Raw genomic sequence first — 15,521 nt, forward strand, 5'->3', positions numbered from 1 at the left:
TGGTGGTGAGAAATGTAGAACGCAGTTCGATGAGCAAAAATTTGAATAAAAAATTTGAATAAAATTAAATTACCATTTCGCAAGAAAAATTTTTGGAACAAATCTATTTTACCAATTTAGATAATTAATTTTCTCTATTGCTCTTTCGTATTCGTCAATTTATCACCGCCGGTTCTCCTATCTGACAGGATCCTTAATAACGAAGATCCGATCTTCATCCGCGAGACGATATTTCGATGCGCATACTTGCTGTAGGCGATTCTACGTTACATTATATTGTACAGAACTACAGCTGATTAAACGTGTACTTGTTTGAGGTACACAATGTACGTCGAATATATTACAACACGGATACACAACGCGGTGTTTTGATAATCGTACGATAAATGTAGCTCGTCGTCGCTCGTAGACCCCCTAATTCTCCCTTTAAACACACGTTTCCGCGAAACGCGAGATAAATAATAATGAAACTGTCTTCGAACGAACGTTTTCAAATCCACGCTGGTATTCGTTGCGGATAGGTTAATTCTGATTAAGGTTAATCGGTTAACCCCGATAAAGATAACCCGTTAATGTAAAAAAGAAGCAATTAGGTGGTAATTAAGCGTTAGAGGAAAGAAACCGTGATAATAGCTTAATTCGAGCATTATACAATTCTTGGTAAACGACTTTTATACTTTTCTCTTTCTTTCTGGGGGAGATAGTCGATAATAGAATTTCACGGTTTCTTTGGAAAGCTAGAATTTCAATGGAAATTCACAATGGAAAATAGATATTAACCTGTTAACTGTGCTCACATTTCGAACAGAAATTCAATCTCTCTGGTTTGTAATTGAAAATGAGTGAGAGTTATATACAGACTGTAAATTCGTATTTTCATGAATATAATTGCAAAAATAAAAGCTGTTTTATTCGCTGAATATTATGATCAGTACTACATTTTGGGTTTATTCACATACTTTTGCTTATTGTGCGCATTCTGTGTATTTCCGTGGCTCAGAATTTTTCGTAAATTTCAATACAGGCGTAACAGTGCAATTAAAAATGAGTAAATAATTTTATTTACAGTTGACAGATTAAGCAACGAGTAGAATTCGATTTTAGCGTACGCCAATTCTGGTAAACTTTGATCGCAAAGAAACTCCGGAACGCGCACTTGGATATTCGCGAAAAACTCAACGCTGAGAAGTCTCGAACCGGGGTTTAATAAGGCATCGAATGCCCGATAAAGGGAAATTTAAAGAAGAAAGCGTTGTTTGCACGGTCCATTTCAGAGGCTGCTCGAAAACGGCAGAAGTTCTTCTCGCGCGATCGTTACGCCGGCTTCACCGAATTTGTGAATGGGAACGAAGGCTCTCGAAGCGAAGTAACAACGGCGTCGTTGACACGAATCGCTGCCAAGTGTCATCGAACACTCGCGGACTCGCGAAGTTCCGCCTAATACCATAGCTAGCGTTCGACAGCGCCTCAACGGCAAAAAGGAACTCTCTCTTTTTCGCCACTTTACGAAATTACAAACGACGAGGGAGAGAGAGAAAATAAAGGTAACACATATTTGAAAGTGTTTTCAGGAGAACGGCACAATGGCGGCTGATCAAAAGGAGCCGCCGTCAAAAGCGCGATTTTCCACCAACGAAAATGTGTAAACGAGCGTTCGCGAGATTGAATGGAACGGAGGTTCCTTCAAACGTGTCGGTAAAAAAAGAGCGGACTGGAGAGTTACGATTTAATTTGAACGCTCAAAAGGTTGCACGAGCTGGAAGATATAAAAATGTATAGAGTGAATGCGGGTAATTTCGTTTACCAAAATTTTGGTCCTCCGTTGAAGGGTGGTTGATATTTTTCTGTTTAATTAGTCTCAGGTGAAAGAGAAATTTGTGTTAGAGCCGTTGAAATCTAAAGATCGCTGATTGAAGATATAGACTAATATCTATAAATTCTAAGTTCATCTTGCAACACATCGGCTGCAGCAAAAAGAAAATTTAGCAAAGTGGCCATCGTTCGAAAACACGTGAAACAATGCGTTTAATTAAATCACTTAACGAATCTATCTAACGAACTCCAAACTTGTTACCTAAAAATTCCTCCCAAAATTTCAAGTACCTTACTAAACTCGTCCATAACTCTTCTAAAATTGTCGCAAGGACTCGAGTAAAATGATCGACCGTAATTTTCCCCCGGGAAAACCGATGATTCTTCCGGCCGATAAAAAAAACTGATAAATAACATCTATTACATGGAAATGCATGGCGGTGATTTTTCACGGCGGGGGAGGGAAAAAAGTGAGATACCAGGGGGAACACGCTCGAGCACCCGGCGGAGGAAAATTATTACAAGAAGAGAACGCGTGGTGGTTGACGCGGCTGGTGCGCGTTAAGTGATTCGAAATCATTTTTCACGCTAACTCTTCCGCTATGAAAACATCGATAACGCCTGTCCGCGACGGGTATTTCGTCAACGACGCCGAGCAGAAAGGCCTGTCGTCGCGGGTCAAAGGCGAAAAAACGTCAGACAGCATGTGGGGAAGGCTGCACAATCTCGCGGCGGAATCACGGACGGTTGTCTCGAGCTGACAGAATTAGACGTTTTATACACGGGGGAAAAAAATAGAAAATCCTCGGTTTTCATGCAACTTGCATGATTCGAAAATACAGAACGATACACAGGCACACACACACACTTCTGTATACACGCAACATGTATAATTTATATCTGAAACCGGAGGAGAGGATGGTGGATCGCGCGTCGTTTTATTGTTGTTTGCTCGTTTCGTTTAGAGAAAAAGCCGAGAGGTCAAGAAGCATGCTATTTTTAGCAAGGTTGATAGGAGAACTGTTGGAATTTGTGTTTAAAAAACAGTAGGCCAGTAGAGGAAGTTTAATAAAGAATAACAGCGCAAATTCATTCTCCACCGTGAGGGAGAACGGGCAGAGAAAAAGAAGAATGGAAGAAGAAGAAGAAGGGGAATTACCAGGATGAATAATGGATTTTCAAGAGCACACGCAAGATGGTCCACGTGAATTTCTGATATCTTCTGTATCTCGTGTTAACGGAGCGATTTTTTTTTTTTCACGTTGCCACCGCGATAAAGATAACTCCGTATACCGTTCAACGTCCTCTTTATTTCCAATCGTTCGCCCAACCGTCTGAGACTTGAACGTGGCCGATACAAGAGATACTCCTTTGATGTACGATCGACTGGTAAATTTATGCGTCTAGTACGTTATCCGTAAATATTTCAAATGTAATTAGAAGCAGACTTCAGATTTGATTCCTCCTCGGCTGGATTTTATCGTATCGAGAAGAGAAACGGGACAGACGACACCGATGGATATAGACGAAACGAATCCACTCTCGATTTGAGTGAATCAACATCGGGAAGAGTAACGACGATGAACCCATTCTTTCCCTCAGCGTCGATGATCTAATTATCTCTCCGCGCCAACCAGCTAACTCTTGTGAACTGCGCTGAGATATCAAGTTGTGCGGTGGTCACCGCGGAATTCGATAATCGTTTTCCTTTTTTTCTTCTTCTCTCTCCTTGTCGCGGTTCACTTTTCTAATGAAGCAACGCTCGTTCTCTCCCTTCCTAACGAGATCTTCTCCCTCTTTGCGCGTGTCTCCCGACAAAGCGGGGGTCAAATAGCAAGAGTGGAAACAGGATTGGTCATCCCTTTAAATCCTACTATCTTCGCTCTTCCTGAATATCCGATCCGCTGTTTCGTCTATTTTTCTTCGTTTGTAATTTAAGCTCGGATACGAGATCTACTCTATTCTTCGACGTTCCCTTCGCTATAGAGTCTTCTCCTCCGTGGTACGCTGACGCGACTCGCGATAACGCAAACCGAAGCTGTTTTCATCGGTCGCAACAACTGCAGCGACCGAACAAACTCTTTTTTTTTTCTTCAAACGATAACGCCTGTCCGTGATTTATAGACGTTGATAATGGGGATCGGCTGTGTAACGTGGTGTGTAAGCGGGGCCAGCGTCTTGGAAAGCACGCTGTTCTGTCTGGTATCGCCGTGAAGACATCTGGACTGTACATATACGTATACGCATGTCGGCGATCGTCGAAAGTCCGAATCACGTGCAGACGGGGGAATGTAAATTCGAGAATTACGTGGCCGGCCGGAGGGTAATGTTCAATCTTTGTCAGAGTAGAGGGCACACGAGAGCAGAGAGATTCGTCGGATACGTGGACGTCGTAAAAGCATGAATTCCTACGGTCGCGTTCCTCAAATACGAGACGGGAATTCCTGAACGTGTAAAGTGAACGAGTTGCGTTTGTCGCACGCCTGTCTGTGATTAATCGCCGTTTCGGTTAACACTTCACGCGTGTTGCACACGCGAAAGAAGAGGTTAGGTGGACGAGAGATGTAGGTATACTTGAAAACGAAAGGATACGTTCCTTGTGAATTAGAAGTTCTGGAGGAATAGGGTATTCTAGGGTAACGTACAGGAGGAAGAATTTCCGGCGGCAGTGAGCAAAATAGAGCAGAACGGGAGTCGTAGAAAGTGAAATAAAGGACAGCCAGGGTCGTAGAAGGCAAAATAGGACACATCGGGGGTTTTAGAAGATAAAGCGAATAGCTCCGGGCTCGTAAAGGCGAAGTGGAACATTCTGGTGTTTTACAGGCTGAAATAGTTAACACTTGGAGTACACAAGACGAGCTAGCCGATATCAGGTTCAAGGAACTTCAGGTTGATGAGATTCTTGGTAGTTAAGTGAGACCATTTACAACGGATGAGGCCTCGAGTTTTACGATTCTGAGGTCCCCGGGGTCTCCCAGTTCGATGGGCTCAAGGTCCTCAAAGCTTGACCTCTAGTCAGAGTTTTAAAAGCTCGAGGATCCTGGAAATACTAAAGATCTTGTGAGTTTGCAATTCTTGGACTTTAGGTTCTACGATACTATGTTCTGGAGATCCTGAAATTTAATCTCAAAAATCTCGAGGCTCTCGATACTATAGGCAAGAGTTTCCAGGATTTTTAAATTCTGGAACTTTGAATTTTAGGATTTCTGGATCTTGGAACCTTGGTTTCGATGATTCAGGTAATGGAACCTGAGGTTTCTGAAGATCACGAAAATCTTGCAGCTCTCGATACTCTAGAGATCCCAGAATTCTTATAAATTAGGATTCTTAGACCTTGGTCTCTATGAATTTACAATCCTGAGACCTTGGTCTCTGTGAATTAGACTCACGAATCTTGAAACTTTCAAAAAAGATATCCCAAAGATCCCACGATTCTGGAATCCTAGGATTTCCAAAATCTTGGGACTTAGATCTTGATGATTCCAAAATTCTGGCACCTGGAACTTCCGCAAACATTCCAAACGAACCGTGGAGTCTTATAATCTCTAATTCCATGGCCCCAGAATTCTAAGACCTTAATCTTCATACCTCCTGGGTCATAGAAAGCCTTGAGCTTTCGGAGATCTCAAGATCTTTGACACTACGGAGCTTCTACGACCACAGAGTCAGGTTCTTGAGGTCTTACGACCTCAGAGTGATCTGACTGGATTCTCTCGAACCAGGATAGCGGTATTCGAGGATCCAAGACTCTCCCGATTATCCAACAAGTCCCACGAACTCTAGTTGATCCTACACATCTCTCACGTCACTGGTATTTTGAGAAAGGATCGTCTGAAATTACTTGGAAAAATTTTGCGACAGTCGTTGACTCGAGGAATGTCATAAAACACTTAAACAAAATATATTTTCATTCAAAGCGAGGTGTATTTAACTATTAATATTTACCTGATTCCAAGAACAAAAACTCTGTTACAACAGCTCCGAAACCTCCCCTTTCGCATATGTATCCACCCCGTAAAAATGTGCATACAGAAACAGACAAAGCTCTGCATCGCTGTTATTCCATTTCAGGCGGCTTTTTGGGCGACATCGCTTTGCCGAATATCAAATACGAGACAGAATGGAGACAGCAAAAGCTCAACAAGAGTTACCTCGAGGAGCTCGAGAAGTACCGAGACGAGGTCCTGAAAGAGGGTCTCCAGGTCGAGGAGGAGGGTCTTACAGGTAAAAAAAAAAAAAACGAAACTTTTCTTCCCTTTCCTCCATCGGAACGAACTTTTCTCTCCACGTTCGAATCCCATCTACACGTAACAACGTACGAATCCCGACAGTGTGTGCAAGCGACAGGTGTCGTTTCAGAGATCCTTCAATTTAAAAATGAGCACGACGCTAACGAGGCGCATCAGGAGAACGAGGAGATGGTGGCTTCTCAAAAGAAATCCGAACCAATTATGGTGGACCGGAATCAATACAGCATGGACGGCGAGCTAGAGGGTGGATTCAGTTTTAACGCGAGGAACGACGACGCCAGGCCTGGGGTGAGGGACGAGGGCGTTGAATTCAGGTAGAGGCGGCCTACGAAACTTCCACGCGAGAAAATTACGCGCACGTTGCCAGCGTGACGATGAACCGAGTCATTCGCGACTATCTAACTACAAGATATGTGTGCCGTATCATGTCATTTTAAAGGGCAATTTTTTTCCTTTTTCCGCTTACTTTCTTCCCCTCTTCCATAAAGAGCCAACACGGAGAAATTAATTAAAACGAGATCCGGTGAAAAAAAAATACCGGTTCGCGCCTTGTCGGAAAAATGTCTTTTTCTTCTTTTTCAACGTCGATCCTTTTTAGGTCAGCTCGCGTTCGTATGTTAATTTTCTCCGTGTAATTTTTATATTGTACAATTGTTCGAAATGTGTCCTTTTTGTTTGTTTTCCCTACGAAGATCAGGATGAAATTTATTTTTCCATAGTACTTTAGCGTTTTTTTGCTTGTTTTGTTAGGGGATTGAATTATTTGGTCGGTAGTATCTATTGTTGGGAAAAAATCGGCCGAACGGTTTGAATTAACGACAGGAACGAAAATAAATTTATCTGGGAAGCAACGAAACGAGGCGATACAATGGCTGCACGCGCGATGCCAATTAAAAATATTAAGGTGACTTTCGTATCTGCAATATTAATTAAAGGCGGTCGATATATAATGCGTATTGCGCTCGGTTTGCGCGCTTGTCAGCGTTATGGCGCGTGCACGTGTAGCTTTTTTTCTGGTTTACTGTCACGCTGGAAATATTGCTCAAGCGTATATCAAGATGGAAATTCTTTCGAAATTTCCCGATCAATTTTCCAGTATTTCTTGCAACAACGCTTAATTTCTAATTGGAAATTAGAGAAATTGTATCAAATTATCTGACTTCAAAATTCGAAAATAAAACGTTCGCTGTACTTGAAAAGTCGGTTCGTTTGAAATTTCATTTGAAACTTTAGGTTAGAGTCGACGACGCCGCCGCCGAAGAAAAGACATTCCGGTCGAAAACAAGGGCACCAAGCTCCGCAAACATCGTCGAACGTGAACGCAACAAAATCGATGCAGACATTTTTGAGGACGTCTCAAGAGTTGAACGCATTTCCAACGACCACCATGAGCACGAGTCAAATGAAAGATCTGAACGCGGAAAACATCGAGGAAGTGTTCACCATCCAGCCAGAGAGCAGCACGCAGAACATATCGAAGCGTCGTCATCGTCGTCATCATCGCAGAAGGTACGAGTTAATTAATTTCGATTGATTAATTTTAGATCAATTAGGAAACGTTCGACAAATTTTTTTTAATATCAGAATTTCCTGTCGAGCGATAATTTAAATACGATAAAAATAAAATCATCGGTGTACAATAAATATCGTAAATAATGACAGAGAAATAAGAATCTCAATAGTTAACGATATTTAAATAAAAAATGAATTCAATAATTAAGGAAATTTAAATAAGAAATAAATTCAATAGTTACGGAAATTTAAATAAAAAATGAATTCAATAATTAACGAATGTAGAAGTTTGATCTATATAAAAAACAGAAGAGTGAAGAAATTATTGACGCTTTTTATTTCCGATAAACAAAGCGTGTTCCATTTCCGCGAGGCAAGATACCACCACCACTCAAATCTCGGTGTACAAACAAAGGCGTAAAAAATTGTAGAAAAGGCAGCCACGATAAAGAGAAGAAGAACGTCGTCGCGTTTCAGTAGCGTATAGCGAGTTCGGCACAATTCCGCGGAGCAAACACATTTGTCAAGGGAACTTATTGTCAGATCGATTGGAAAGGGTTTAGGTACTAGTAGAAATTTACGATGCTTAGACGTTCCACCGGATGTTGGTATTCGATCAACGTACTTACCGGTGCAGATGGGGAAGCTCAAAGTGTTAGAAATTAACGTGCTTTACATTTTCGTTCAACCCTATCACGCTCGCTGAATGCGGAACATACGACTGATGCAAGTTGGATTTTTTCTCTCTTTTTTTTTTCAATTTTCAAGAAGAGTTAAAAAAAACGTGGAAACGTACGCTGTGGAATTTTCGTTAATTTGCAATACAATCGAATATTCATATTCAATGCTTGTTTTTTTATTATTCCATTTGCACGAATTTAATAATTCTTTTATAATCGACAAAACTGAATTTCATCGTTCACAGTAAACTTGAGTAAACTCTCTGCGAATTGAAATGGTACTTTTTTCTAATTACTTTTCTAACCGAACGACTCACAAATTCAAGAGTAATCGAAAACTCAGGCTAACACAGATTTTTCCAGTTTAACAAGTTATTTACTAAAATTACTTTCCTAACAGACCAGTCCACGAACAATCGAGAACTCTGAATCTCGCCTCGCGCAATAAAACGAAGCTATATGTCAAGCTTTCTTCTTCTTTTTTACTAGAATTACTTTTTAACAGGTCAATCCACAAATTGACGAACAATCGAAAGCATTGAATTCCAGGTTTGAAAATAAAATTACCAAGGTAATATAACCTCTAACAAAAGACCTCGGAGGCTGAAGGACCCATTTAAAAGTTAAAAAAAGAACCGTACTCTATTTCCGATAGAGGAGTGATTAAGTGTATTGCCGTGCTCGATAATAGAGTTCGCTCTTTTAACTCGCACCCTCCCTATCATCAACAATTTTCCGCTGGTAGGGCTGCTATGCCAATAACAATGGTCGTCATCGTAAAGCTGGAAAATGGGGACCGATACTGCCGGCCGGCCGGGCATTTTCAGCCCTTGAACTGCCAATAACCTGTCAACATCGGCACTAGTGTCTCTGACCAGCTGCGGATGTGTTTGTATATAGATTATGCACGTCTCTCCTCTGCTGAAAAAGTGGGTGGGAGGACGTTATTGGAAAAATGTACTCGAGAAAAGCTTTTTTTTTTTTCTTTCTCTCCTACCCTCTCATTTTCTCTTCCTTTTCTTTCGTCGATACCTCCGTGAAACTGCTTCTTTTATGTTAACGTCGACGAATCCGTGAAATCGGGCGTGTATTGAAAAGCGGAGCTCTCCGCGTTCGATCTACCTGTACCTGCTGGGGTAAATATTTCACCGATATTTCAAAAGAGAGCGACTAATTAACGTTTAACAGACAAGCGAGAACGCCGGGTGTATAAATAGAAATTCATCGGTATTATAAAATTTTACAGCGAACGTTTTCTTATTTGATCGTTACAAAGAGGCGAGTTTGTGAAATTGATTCGGTGGTCTTCGTCTGATAAAACGACTAAGATTTAACGAGAGAAATTAGAGCGACGGTAAGGAGGAAAGAATTTTCGGAAGGAACGAGTTTCGCGACGATTAATCACAAGGATTCGTTTCGCGATTTTCTTGCACGTTTCTCTGCCAGCGCAACGTTCACAACTCAGCAGGTTTTGGCGCAGTCCTTCCGTTCCCTTTCCTCCTTGAAACAGGCTTACGAAAGCGTTTGTTTATGGCCTGTATCCGACACCATGAAACACGATCGTACTGTGATTCTGCAATGAAGCTTCAGAGAATTCTGGAGAGGATCAAGCAGGACCTGATACCTTTGACGCGGTTAAGCCCTGTATCCGCAGAAATTTCTGCCCACATTTCCGCCTCGCTCCCTCCAGCTGTGCGCCCCTTAAATCATTACAGAGGACGGTGAAATTTCATTCTACATATTTCTGATATTTCCTTCTCTAATTTCTCCTCGTTCGACGATTCGTACTCTGCAGATTTTTTCAGCTATCGACCGGAGAACCGAGAAATTTAATAACGCAGGAAATAAGGTAAGCTAACAAGTGCGGGAAACTTATTACCGTTAACCCTGGGAAGTCCAAACTTTTGGAAGGTTTAACTTAATTTCAGTGGGGAAAAAAATGAACATGTGTTTGCAGTTATTAAATACAATTATTTTCTAACTCGGAAATAAATTATTGGTGATCTACAAAAGTTATTTTACAACGAAAACTGGAGTCTAAAACTTGGCGAACATTTCTCGATCCTCCCCTATTCTTACGCTCAATACAAATGGCTTCCTCTAGATAAATCATAAGACAATTAATTACAAGAGCGTCTTTATTCGAATTACCACGCAATTATTGAACGCAGGAATTCCAATTAAGAAAGCGAGCGCGAAGGCATTAATTACACAGCGATAAGGAAGTTTTGAACCGCTTCTTCGTTCCGGTGAAGCCGTGTGGCTGGCGGGATCGTTCGTGCTGTAAATTTCAGTGGGCTTCGAGTATCGAGTAAAAACGAGCAGCGGACCAAAGACGCATTAATTTCACCTCCGTTCCAATCTAATCGTGGCTTAAAGCGCTTTTTTCTGCCCCCCTCCGCAGGGCTGAAGGTGATCCACGAAGGTGATCGTGCCACGAGGTCTAAATTCATCCCTATCGATCCTCCTTTCTTCTCTCTTTGCCTCAATCTTCATTTCTTTTCCCTCTAACAGCTCTTACACCCTTCCTTCTCTCTCTACCATTCCTATCCCCGTTCGACTATCCCCGGCAAATGAAGAAAGGCAAAAACAGGGTGGAAGTGGTATAAACCGATGGAGAGAAGACGGGCGAAAAAATGCCACGGAATGGAGAAAGATGGGACTCGAGAGTGATTTATCGCGATCAGCTTGGAGAAAAATTTCGTATTCAGCGAATACGTCCGGTTCGATCGGTAGTGGATCGTTCCCCGTAACTCATCATTTCTCTCACTGTCCTCCGTGACTTCCGTTCTTGCGCGCTTCCGGTTGCATCTCCTCTTCCCGCGACGCTGATAACACGGCCGCGAGATTATCGTGCTTGTTGTCTATCCCAGGGACAGTCGGATGGACGTGTGAAAGGAGATAAATATAAGGCGCGTTTCGATGGATTCGATTAAAAAGCAGGCTCGTGTATGTACATGTGCGTGCGTCAGCGGACGGCTCGATAGAGTGAATTCGACGTCCGTGGAGAATACGAAGAGTTGATGGATTTATTTTTGCATTGCAATCTCTTCTATTTTTCTTCTTTTTTTTTTCTTTTTTGTCTTGCTTCTTTGGTAGTTCGTTAATACGGCGTTATTGGTGAATAATTGAACGGTGGGTTTGGGTAGTTAAGTGTTACTTTTTGACGCGTTTGCTGGGAGCGACTGATAGGTATGTGCGACACGTCAGTTCTCGTGACAAACTGATGTCACGCGTATATTCGTGACGCGTCATGTAAAATGCATAGTCCGCGTATTTACTACAAATTGGGTGCGCGTAAGTGTAAGCATGTGATGTATTCGGGAGAAACAGTAAAAATAGCAATTTCAGAGCGTGCAATTTTGTTTAATTATTTTCTTTCGCTTTCTGTGTCGCGCCATCTTTCCTATTCTACGGCAAAAATATAAGTTACAGCGTTGTAAATAAATGGCAAACTGATTTCTATACGTCTAGGAGATAATTAGAGAAAAATAAAATGGATCACTCTTGGCACATCAAATTGAGAAAAAATGATTTATCGAAACGTTAATAAAATCCTGGTGCAAGAATAAGACACCTTCTGCTACGTTTTCTCTTTAATTACCCGAAGAAAACGAATCGAATTTCTCCCTACGATCGAAGAACCACAATTTCTTCCACGATCCAACGAACGACAATGCAAAACGCTTACAAAGCCTCGCGATTCATTCAAACAACCACTTCGCTCGTTAATTAATCCGGTAAAGTAATCGCGCGAAACGACGTAACAAATCACAGAAAGGCTAGGCGAGGGCGTGGGAGGGTTCGCGATTGACGTTAATATCGATATGTATTCGACGCGCGGAGCTTTATTCCGCCGCGATAAGTTATATCAGAGGTCGGTGACAGTGGAACCGCGTGGAACAAACGGGCCCGCGTCGAAAATATTCGAGGGCTCGAAGCAGAGAAAGATCGAACCGCACGTGTACACTATATACACATACACGTGCGATTGCCGCGTTTTCATTGTCGCGTCGTTGCTGGTTTGATTGATGAAAAATCGTGATTCGTTGAATTCCAAACGGTTCGCTGAATTATTTCAATATGCCCCGGACACTGATATATTATATTGTACTTTATTGCTTGCCTATGGTTAAAAGGGGTGTGTGGAGGGATGGTTAGAATAGAGAGAGAGAGAGGGTGAGGTACGTTCATTGGGGAGAGATGGATGGACTATAGGAAGGGAGGTGGTGGTAACTAGCGCACGTCACGGCTAATCGAATGATCTATGCGTCTCGCGATCGTTTGATTGAAATCCACGTCGAGCCGACCGATGGTGTATATTCCACCGATGAAGCCGAATGGTCCTCTGAATGCCGCGTGAAAGAGAAAAGGATGACATACGGCCGAGTCGCGTGACTTTTCAATGAATTTAGCGTCGGTTCGATCGAACTTGACGAGACTTCCGCAATTTACGCCAGTTGAGGAACGTGGCCGTGGGACGATCGTGAAATTCACGGCCCGCCAATTTTCTTTTTCCTCTTTTTTTTCCGTCACCGATTCGATCGAACTTGACGAGACTTCCGCAATTTACGCCAGTTGAGGAACGTGGGACGATCGTGAAATTCACGGCCCGCCAATTTTCTTTTTCCTCTTTTTTTTCCGTCACCGTTGCCATATTTTCAACTTATCTGGGCACACTGTGTGTAAAATATGAATTTTTCGGTGGTAATTGTATCAACGGGTAAATCGTGAAGGTAGATTCCAAGAAGTGATTTCGAGGAAATATTTTTCGACATTTTGCAAATGATATCGTTATCTGCAACAAGTCAAATCGTTTGCGAAAAGTATGTCGAGCGCAGAATATCGTGAAAAGCGGGGAAATGAGGATCGACTGGAAAATGGCGGATTAAAAGATCGCTGGAAAAGTACGAAATACGTTATCGAAATTTCTGGGAGGGGGTATAAAATTCGTTGAAATTGCGATCATGGTCGAACGTGACGAAATTCCGCGTGTATATGTACGCGACCCAATAAAAGGACCTCGAGTGCGGAGCATTTTGTCGTCAATGAAAATTGTGCGGCATTGCTACCTCTCTCCCGAAAATCTATTCATTGCAGTCACTTCCGGCGAACGCGTGTCAGATATATGCACGCGGTGGCAATAATCGTTTCACTGTAGCGTGCTTAGAATAGCGCTAAATTAATCCAACAATTCGCACGCCGAAAGACGATTATTTCTCATAAAACGACTTGATCAAAGGATGTATTAATTTTATTTTTTTTTTTGCACTCCAGCTGAATCTTTTAGTATCGGTATACCTTCGAAATTTGATTTTGCCGATCCTGCAAATCGTCTTTGCAGCAATTCGTCAGATTTCTTTATAGGAGCTATCTCGTCTTTTAAAGGTGCTCTTGAGAAACTTTCCTGAATAAACCGTGCGATATAACTTTTATCTATTCAACCGCGACACGTTGCACACAAAAAATTGTATCCTTTTTTGTGGAGTAATGAGATTTTATCCTGTTTATAATAATAATAATAATGACGATGATGAAAATTAAAGAAATATCTAGAAGAGCAGTGATTCTCGTTAACGATAAATTAATTTAAAAGGTACGACTAGATATAAAATAAAATTTACTATAATTAACACGTTCCATTCTCTGAATTTCACCTAATTTCTTTAGCCTTTTGTTCTGCCATTCGATCATTTCTCTCTTTTATGCGTTTTTCTAAACACACGTTGTCGTGCATCCCTCACAAACACGCACAGACACAGATACTACGATGTTTAATAATTTTTTCCCAGTATTTACCTGAAAATTAAAAAAAAATATCTTAACATTCTTGCTCGTTAACGATATCTCGTCTCAATTGAAATTTTGAAGTATGACGACGATAAGGAAGACCGTAGAACGATATGGACTGAAAATTATTTCCTTTTAGTGGCACGTTCCTTTTACCATGAAAGTAACAGCCCCCCCCATTGACTTTCCCAGTGCCGGTAAGACCTGCTTAAACCTTCGAACCGCCAAGGGTTGGAAGTTTCGACATAGGGATTTAATGGATCCCAAGATTAGAGGGAATCGCGCGATTATCGTTACGTTTTATATCCGGGACTGCATTTGCGGCAACCCCGACAAGATCGCCACAATCAAAACAACGGGGTTCCACGGTTTGTTGCTCGCTGCACTTATTGTTAGACGTGGTCTTAAGCGAGACGTATCGTTCCAGGCTACGGATATACTCGGGGCTATAATAGTTGACCTCGGAGGAAGTATGCACTCTAATTTGCTCAGACGTGTACAGGGTGATCCCAGAAAGTAGGCCAGATGATAGCTCTGGTATTTTGATTTTGATTTTTTGCGAAACATTTCGCGTATGAAAATATTAGGATATTAGGAAAATTTTCGTATGATTCGTTGAAAATAAAATTTAAATATAAATATTTCTATTATTAAGTTCGCTATTAATTTTTGCTATCAAGTTTAAGTATGAAATTTCATCTTGAATATACATGCAAAAAATGCATTTTCGTTTAAGAAAAAGAGCGTAAAATTTTGCAATTTTTCCGTAATTTTACTTGAAACAGAGATACAGCCTGACCCAGTGTCCAGAACCGCGCTATGTATTTTTCCAAATTCACCAAATGACAAAGAGGACTGTACGTCAAAAAAAGAGTATTACACGTTTTTCACATGATCAAGAAAGAGTAGATTTATTAGAGTTAAAAAAAAGGAGTTGTATTATGAGAAATGTGTACACATTCGTATATCCAATTTGCACGGTCCCCGCGACACGCAATCACATTTTATCATTCCGAACGGCAGTAGAAACGAAAGAAAAAAGACGCACTTTGTTCGCAAACATTTTTCTAGAATTAAACACTGCACAGAACACAGAAATTCATACAACGAACTTTCGCGCAACACTCTCGTAATTATCCCCGTGTTATCCGTTTCCGAAGCTTTCTTAAGCCCCGTCCACAGGCACAATTTGTTCTCCAGACAGGCCGACATCATTTTTCATTTTCACGCTTCAAACGCGTCAGCCGCAAATCGCCTTAACATAAATAATCTTTCTTCTCCCTTCGTTAACGCGCCAGACATTGACTGACAAGTATTGCAAACCGTCCTCCGCCATCATAAACGGAGCATCTCTACCGAAACAGTTACCCGCGATCGTCCATTTGTGTAACATCGTCGTCAATCACCATCCCCCCATCCGAGCAACCTTCAATTTTCAATTCCCTACCACGAACAATTTCCCTGTTTCCACCGTAAA

The 15,521-nt window shown here is 41.5% G+C and overlaps 1 protein-coding gene across 1 annotated transcript in view; it reads left to right on the plus strand.

Annotated features, from left to right (window-relative positions):
- The window catches only part of LOC108576539 (tolloid-like protein 2), a 63,027-nt gene that overhangs the window by 31,614 nt on the left and 15,892 nt on the right, over positions 1-15,521 (plus strand). Inside the window, exons 2-4 of the mRNA XM_017939551.1 lie at positions 5,884-6,036; positions 6,172-6,376; positions 7,296-7,571. Of these exons, the coding sequence (XP_017795040.1) occupies positions 5,884-6,036; positions 6,172-6,376; positions 7,296-7,571 (634 nt within the window). The remainder of the gene's footprint in view (positions 1-5,883; positions 6,037-6,171; positions 6,377-7,295; positions 7,572-15,521) is intronic.

This window comes from Habropoda laboriosa, unplaced genomic scaffold (assembly GCF_001263275.1).
Source record: "Habropoda laboriosa isolate 0110345459 unplaced genomic scaffold, ASM126327v1 scaffold346, whole genome shotgun sequence".
Lineage (NCBI taxonomy): Eukaryota > Metazoa > Arthropoda > Insecta > Hymenoptera > Apidae > Habropoda > Habropoda laboriosa.